Source organism: Elephantulus edwardii, unplaced genomic scaffold, assembly GCF_000299155.1.
Source record: "Elephantulus edwardii isolate Elephantulus edwardi_28Jun2011 unplaced genomic scaffold, EleEdw1.0 scaffold00103, whole genome shotgun sequence".
NCBI lineage: Eukaryota > Metazoa > Chordata > Mammalia > Macroscelidea > Macroscelididae > Elephantulus > Elephantulus edwardii.
In genome coordinates, this window is record NW_006399853.1 from 12,123,691 (window position 1) to 12,132,041 (window position 8,351).

At 43.7% G+C, this 8,351-nt stretch overlaps 1 protein-coding gene across 1 annotated transcript in view; it reads left to right on the forward strand.

The window, feature by feature from the left end:
• Positions 1-4,512, forward strand: part of SEC11C (SEC11 homolog C (S. cerevisiae)) — a 10,336-nt gene extending 5,824 nt beyond the window's left edge. Inside the window, exons 3-6 of the mRNA XM_006891749.1 lie at positions 690-839; positions 1,924-2,043; positions 3,232-3,289; positions 4,312-4,512. Of these exons, the coding sequence (XP_006891811.1) occupies positions 690-839; positions 1,924-2,043; positions 3,232-3,289; positions 4,312-4,365 (382 nt within the window). The 3' untranslated portion in view covers positions 4,366-4,512. The remainder of the gene's footprint in view (positions 1-689; positions 840-1,923; positions 2,044-3,231; positions 3,290-4,311) is intronic.
• Positions 4,513-8,351: the final 3,839 nt, after the last annotated feature.

Sequence of the window (8,351 nt, forward strand, 5' to 3'; positions counted from 1 at the left end):
ATATAATGTATGTATAATGTTGTTGATTGCTTTTGAGTCAAGCACGACTCATAGCTACCCTATGAACAAAATACCTGAAGCCCTTCTACAACTATCAACATTTATCAAAGTACATAGAGCTTCCGGATGCATGTTGTTTAGGAAGTGGATACCACTCCTACTTCCAAACCTGTCATAAAAAATATGTGTGTGTGTGTGTGTGTGTGTGTGTATTTCTTGTTCCTTAAGCAAGAATTTCATTACCAGAACTGCCAGGGGAAACTATAAAACCAAGGAATTGCCCCTAGAGTATTAACCAGCTTTCAAAGTCTACACTTATGAATGAAAATGGTAATGTATTTAGAGCTCTAAGACATTTTCCCTCTTTAGTCTCAATTGTCATTTTCACTAGAGAGCCTACACTATTGTGGGTATGTTTTTTTCCACTAAGATAAACTGCAGATGGGTTTGAAAATGCCCTTTTCACACTTGATTCTTAGAAGAAATCGTTCATTGACTTTCTCACTTACTGTTGTCGCCTTGTGGGCCCAGGAAGGGAGCCCCTGCGGGTTGCTTTGTAGCTTTACTTGAGTGGTGATGGACCATTACACACCAACTGGAATGTTTCCCCTCACACTGTTTATAAACTGAAACACTTGCTCCTTGAGTGCGGGCTAATTCTGATGTTGGTCTTGTTTCTTTCTTTCCAGTGGCAGCATGGAGCCAGCTTTCCATCGAGGCGACCTTCTGTTCCTGACCAACTTCCGCGAAGACCCCATTAGAGCTGGTGAAATAGTTGTCTTTAAAGTGGAAGGGCGCGACATTCCCATAGTGCACAGAGTAATCAAAGTCCATGAGAAGTAAAGGCCCTTTCCTTTCTGGGGTTTGCTCGGTGGTATCCCGGTAGACTGCCTTAGTGGTTAAAGCAGAGTGAGCCTGGATCATGTGCCGAGCTCTGCCACCTTCTGACTAGACTGAGAGTCGGGGTTGGGGGTGTGGGAGTGGGGCCTTTCCGCCCTGAGTCGCTACTGCTGACAGGGGCTTCCAAGTACACTCCGACTCCTAGCGACCCTCCCTCTGTCCCATGGAACAACACACTGCCCGGTCCTCCGTATCCTCACAGCAGTTGACGTGTTTGAGCCCATTGCTCTAGCCATCTCATCAGCAAGTGTCAAGGCTGTCAACACCATGTAGAGGATTTAAAACAACTCATGCAGGTCTTGTTAGCACACTGATTTATGCCGTTTGTGATTCTATGTTTCACTAAACGAGAAGGAAGTTATACATCATCATGTTCCACCTTTGCCAAGGAAAAGCCGTTTAAGGAGAGCTGAGAGCACACTTGTGTTCAAATTCTCCTTTCGATCCAGGACCAAGTTTGTATCCAGAGAGAAGAGAAGTGTGATCCGTATTAACAAGTCATCCTTGGGCTAAGAAAGAATGAGAAAGTTCAAGTTCAGCAGGTGTTAAACCGGCATTGTGTGTCAACTTTCTGGCCTTTTCTGACTTGAGGAGAAATGACTGGAGTGGGCTGCCCCCCAGGGATGGCTCATAATCAACAGTGTCAATGTCAATAGGAATCTGGACTTGAAAGGGCTTCAGGGTTAACCCGCATGATTTTGCCCACTGGGTTATGGTGTTAACAACCTTGTTTTCAGATAAAAGAAGCCAGGTGTTCTTCACCATGTTTTTGCCCACAGACCAGGCTGGGAGGTGGCACCCGCTGGCTCTGCCATGCTTTGTGGTTGTGGGATATCTTACAGTGAAATCTACAGAATTGTCATTCGATTTGTGCTTCAGTCAGAGAGCCTCTCGGCCTTCGTCTCAGTCCAGGGAGGCTGAGTTACCTTTGCTCTCCCAATTGCACAGGGGTGACTGTAAACTTTGAGGAATGGGGAGCGTTTGTCAGGAGAGTATTCTGAGAGGATGTTCGTTTCTCTCCAGAGACAATGGAGACATCAAGTTCCTGACGAAAGGCGACAATAATGAGGTTGATGACAGAGGCTTATACAAAGAAGGCCAGAACTGGCTCGAGAAGAAGGACGTGGTGGGACGTGCACGCGGGTGAGGCTAACTTCTGCTCTCTAGAAAGTTCAGGAGCCAGATAGGTAAAAACAGACAAAATTGACAGAGTAACAGATCCCTTCCTTACAAATGTTCTGTGAAGAACATTCTCGGGAATGTTTAGTTTGAATCGTGAAGACCAAATAAAGCAGAACATTTATAGAGATCCTAAACCTAACTGCTGGTGCCTTAAAGGTGAGAGCTGCACTCTCGTCCCAAAGACACGTGGTTGGAATCCATCAGCTACTCTGTGGGAGAAAGGTGAGAGTCTCCTCCCATGAGATTTCACTGCCTCTGAAAACCTGCTGAAGGGTCAGGTGTGAGTCTGTTCCGACTCAACTGTATATAACAACCACAAACCTAAAATTAAATCCCAGTGGATGCTTTATAAGGAGTTGGTGGTGTGACGGGTGAGTGCTTAGTTGTAGCCAGTGGATTGGTTTGTACCCATGTTGACTCTGGGGGTAAAGACTTGGCACTCTGCTCCCCTAAATATTATTCCCCAGAAACCGTGTGAGGCAGCTCTGTCTGTCCTGTGGTGTCTCTGTGAGTGAGAATCGACTCGATGACTCACAGCAACATCTCTGTTCTGTGGGTCTAATTTTGTTTAAGGAAGAAAGTCTTATCCAGGAATTATTTGTGGATTTGGAGGAATAATTACTAGAAATCCTCCCAGAGATGATCACTATAAGTACTGTTTGTAATGTTATATTGTATTATACAATTTTTCATAAAAATTGAGTTATTTTTTTTTTACTCAAGTTGGAAATAGCTTCCTGTGTCGCTTGATGAGTGAGGTCTTTACCTGCCCCTTGCTGTCCCGCAGGGTGCTGTCCCTCAGTGTGCTGTCCCGCAGCGTGCTCTCCCGCAGCGTGCTGTCCCGCAGCGTGCTGTCCCTCAGTGTGCTGTGACTTAATTAACCAGTCACTTTGGATGGGCAGTTAGATTATTTCCTGTTTTTACCATTGAAAACAGGTCTGTGGTGATAAGTGTTCCACTGTTCATTGCTGCATAATTAGTCTTTGCATTTTTAGCTAATGAAGCCTTTGAGTCACTGTTAAATGTTGTCGTTGCACCCAAGGCCATGCAGCTTCCCAGGCAGAACTGCTTCCTAAGACTTGTTCTGAAACAGAACTGTAATCATTAGAAACAATGTTTATATTTTTTTGTTTCTATCCTACAATTTAGGTTTTTGCCATATGTTGGTATGGTTACCATAATAATGAATGACTACCCCAAATTCAAGGTAAGAACTTGAATATATATATAATAAAGTAATGAATAAATTTATAAAAAGTTCAAAAATTAATCAAATTAAATACATATGTTTAATTTTCTTTTTCCTGACTATATTTTTAACAGTGGCGCTTTAACAATAATTGAGCTTTCTTTTAAAAGAACTGTAAAGAGGGAGTCTTCTCAAACTGTTTTGCTAGTTAATTTTGATGTACATTGTTTATAAGAACAGAATAAGCGCAATATTGCCTAGCCTTCAACTTAAAAGAGAATGATGTTCTATATTTTTAAAAATCATTTGCCCAAGGGTGGGAAGCCAGGTGACAGGCTGCCCAGTTTACTCAGTGAGTCATAGCCCATCACTGTTGAGGGGATTTTAACTATAATGCCAAATCCACTGCTGTCCAGTAGGAACTGACTCCTAATTGAGCCTCCATGTGGTTTCCATCCTGCTGGGAAGGGTGGAGGGGCAGGGAAAGCGAGGAAGACCCTCCGCGAAATGGATTGACACAATGACTGTAGCAATGAGCTTGTAGAGACAGTGAAGTTGACACAGGATAGGGCAGGGTTCCACTCTGTTGTCCACAGGGTCGCTGTGAGTCCTAGCTGGCCAGATGGTCATTAGTCATTCTGAAGTGCCGCCTGACTTGCTTTGGGTATGTGGCCAGGAGGAACCAGTCCTTGGAGGGGGACATCATGCTTGCGAGGGTGGTGGGACAGCGCAGGAGGGGAAGACCCTGGGTGAGATGGATCGATTCAGTGACTGGAGTAATGGGGGTAGGTGTGTTGGAGACAATGAGGTTGTTTCTGGATAGACCAGGGTTCAGAGTGTTGAACATAGTGTCGCTATGAGTCATAAGTGACTCAAAGACAAACCACCACCACTACCACCACCATAATGTAGCTGTTTCGGAAACAAAGGAGGAAGGGTCGTCTCTTGGATATCTCCTCTAGGCTAGCGATGACATATCATCTGATGCGCTTCTAGACTAATGTCTCATTTTCACAATCCTTTTCTGTGTTTCTTTCCAGTATGCACTTCTGGCTGTGATGGGTGCGTACGTGTTACTCAAACGTGAATCCTAGTGGGAGAAGCAGTTCCTGCCACCAGATTGAGGTGAATTCTGTTGAAAAGAGAAAAGTTAATATATTTGAAATGTTCTACTTTCTGTATAAAAGGACATGGCTACAGAGACGTTTTCGTCTTGTTCAAATAAATGATTCATCAGTAAAGATGCTTTTCCTTTGTGGTCTCTTGATTTGAATTCCCCATCCCTCCGGCACCCAGTCTTTGTGGCACCCGTGGTGGTCACTTGAAACAAGTCCACACCACTGCAGGCGTCCAGCAGGCGGTCTGTGGGCCTGGCCTGGGGCGTTGCCATAATGTCTGTCTTTTGAAAAGCAGATCCTGGCTTTTTGGCGTGTCTTTGAGGCTCGAGTGTTGAGGAAGAGCTCCATTAAAAGAGATGACTTCTTAATTAACATGTAATCTGATCAATTAACAAAGCCTGAAACTCTTTTAGAAGGGAAGGATAGATGGCATTTGCTTTGTTTTTTGTGGTGTGATCTGTCTCGAAACAGTTTGTGATGATGATATTTGAAAGGTGTTTAATAAATGATAAGATCAGCACATCTCCTTTGAGAAATCCCAGAAGCTGCACAGGGCAGGCCCTTCTCTCCGCCTCCGGTCATTTCCCAGGGTTGTCCGTTGTTCACTTAGTCACCTCTACACACATGCAGATAGTCTTGGATTCAGAATATCTCCCAAACACTTCTGTCCCCAACCTGGAGACACAAAGGCTCAGGCTGGAGGGAGCGCACTATATTGGCATGGATGATTATAACCTGAGGTGTGATCTTCACTGTGAACACGATAAAGCAGGACACAGAAGGTGGGGGTCGGGGAAGCCTCCCTGAAGAGATGATACTAAGCAGAGATGAAACGAGCCCTGGTGGCACAGGGGTTAAACACTTGGCTGCTGATGGAAAGGTAGATGGTTTGAACTCTCAGCAGTTACTATGAGAAAGATTGATCTGCTCCCGCAAAGATTACAGAGAAGAAAACCCTTTGGAGCAGTGTTCTGTTCTGTCATGTGGGGTCTCTGTGGGGCAGAATCAGCTCACTGGCAGCTAATATCAAACACCGAAAAAAATGATGGGCTGTGGGACTTGTAAACCAGGTTAAGAACATTTTTGGCAAGTTCTCAAGCTTTCATGTACATAGAGATCACCTGGTTATGCTTTGAAAATGCAGATAAATAAGCTGAGAGAACTCATGTCCACCAGATCAGATCTACAGGAAGCACTCATGGGAGTTCTGTAGATGGAAAAGAAAAGACACCAGTAGGCAACTCAAAGCTGCACATAGACAGGTCTCTAATAAAGGGAAATGCCTAGACAAGTATGTGGTTATGTGCTGCTTTGTCAGCACTGACTTACAGCTGACCCAGGGGGCTTTCAGAGGCAGTTAATTGCATGGGAGGAGATTGCCTGGCTGATTTGAACTACCCGCCTTTGAGTTGGAAAAAGAAATTAAAATCCTTACCCACTAGGCTACCAGAGCTTGTTGTTGTTAGGTGCTATCAAGTTGATGACAACTCCAATCGACCCTGTGAACAACAGACCTGAACCTTGTCCTAGCCTGTTCCATACTCACAATCTTTGACATACTTGAACCCATTGCTGCTGCTGCCGTGTCAGTCCATATTCTCGAGGGTCTCCCTATATCTTTTGCTGACCCTTCAGAACTAGTACCAGGAAAATTTAATTTCCACATGCAGAAATATGAAACAGGATCTATGTTTAATATATACCCCAAACCAAATTAAAAATGGATTAAGGACCGAAAGCCATCAAATCTTAGAACAAGCAAGGCGATGCTTGTTGAGCTTAACTTTCAACAATGGATTGTTTAATAGCAAAAGCACAAACCACAGAAGACAGAAAATTAGTAAACAGATAGGACTTTGTAAAAATTAAAAACTTGGTCATAAAAAGACGATGCCACAGTCTTCACAATTACTTGCTGTGTTTCCGAGAACTGGACAATAAACATGGTAGAAGGAGGATCGATGTCTTTGAGCTGTGGTGCTGGAGGAGAGTGTTGAACATACCATAGATTGGCAGGAGAACAAACAGGTCTGTTCTGGAGAGGGTGAAACCAGGCTGCAGGCAACGATTTCGAAGCTCTGACTCACATACTTTGGGTGTGTGGCCAGAAGGGATATCATGCTTGGAGTGGTGGAGGGACAGCACAGAAGAGGAAGACCCAGGATGAGATGGATTGCCTCAGTGACTGGAGAAATGGGATTAGGTCTGTCAGAGATGATGACATTGGCTCAGGATAAGGGAGGGTTCAGAGGTAATGTACATTAGGTCGCTATGAGTCACAGGCGACTTAATGGCATATAACTATGACAACAACAGTCTGATATGAGCATGTTACAAGGAGGAACCAGTCCTTGGAGAGGGACATCATGCTCAGAAGGTTAAAGGGACAGCCTAGGAGAGAAAGACCCTGGATGTGGTGGGTTGACTCAGTGACTGGGGTAATGGGGGTAGGTGTGTTAGAGAAACTGGCTCGAGATAGAGCAGGGTTCAGAGATGTTGTACATAGGGTCACTATGAGCTGGAGTCAACTCCACAGCACAGAACAACAGCATGGATGACGAGAGCTCTGGTGGCTTAGTAGTAAGGTCCGTGGTTTGAATCCATGAACTGCGCCACAGGAGAAGGATGTCACTGCTTCTGAAAACCCGCAGGACGGTCAGCTCTGAGTCAGTTCCGATTCGATGGCCCACAGCAACAAGACAGCAAAGATTAAAAACAAACAAACACCAAAACAGGCAAACAGGAAGCAACATGAAAGTTGACGAGAATGTGGGGAAATTGGAACCTTTATTCATTGCTGGTGGGAGTGCAAAATGGTAGACCCGATTCCAAAAACTGTAGAGTTCCTAAAAAAAGAAAATTAAAAATATAACTACCATGGAAGCTGGCAGTTCTTTTCCTAGATATGGACTGAGAAGACTTGAAAGTAGGAATTCAAAGAGACTTGTATACCAGTCAGTGTTCATTGCAGCATTATTTACAATAGCCAAGAAGTTCAAGCAATCTAAGTAGCCATCTTTGGATAGGTTAAAATGTAGTATACACATACACTGTAATCAGCAAGTGATATTGGCTACAAGTAGGGTTGGAAGACATTACACTAATGAAATCAAATCACAAAAGGACATGTTAAAACAAAAGACATGTTATAGGACCTCATTTACATGAAAACTCAAATGTGTAGAGAGAAATGTTTTAACAGTGTGAGAGGGAGAATGAATGGTAGGGGAAGGAGATTAAAGGCCCATCATTGTTGCTGTTTGTAAGTTGTAAATCTGTGAAAAGCTGAAATGGTAAAAGTGACTGTGATAGACGTATTTTCAACACGAGGAGGGGAAGCTGCTGAGGCTCTTATGTACAAACACCTCATGGGATTCGGTTCCTTGGTTTTGAGAATCAGGGTCATGATCACATGGGACATCTCAGTTAATGGGCGTCATAATCGGTTTAATGCTTCTGTTCTACCTCTTAGTTTGTTGGATGGTGCCTGGATTCTTAAAAACTTGCAACTGGCCTATCGAAGGAACAGTAATTGTACACTGGAAAAGTCTCTGTTCACTTGGAGGAACAGAAGGAGGAGGAGAGTCAGGTACAGGAGGAGGAAATGGAATGTGTTGTGGCTAATTGCCTTCACTAGCAACTGACTCTTTTGCCATGAGACCCAAGGAAATGAGTGGTGCCTGGCTACTATTACTATTTTGATAAAAAATTCCATGGGAGAATATTTATCAAAAGGAGAAATGCATAACAGATTTTAAGTTCTGATGGACTCTCAATTTTCTGGAGCAACAGAGAGTGGATGAACTCCTAAACTATTGATTGAAGAGAATCTTTAGTCTTCAAAAATATCTTCTTGAAATCATGTTAAAACCAAACCAAAAAAACCAAACAAAACCAAACAAAGTGGTGGTGGTAGGTGCTGTAGAGTCAAGTACAATTCATAGCGACCCTGTGAACAACAG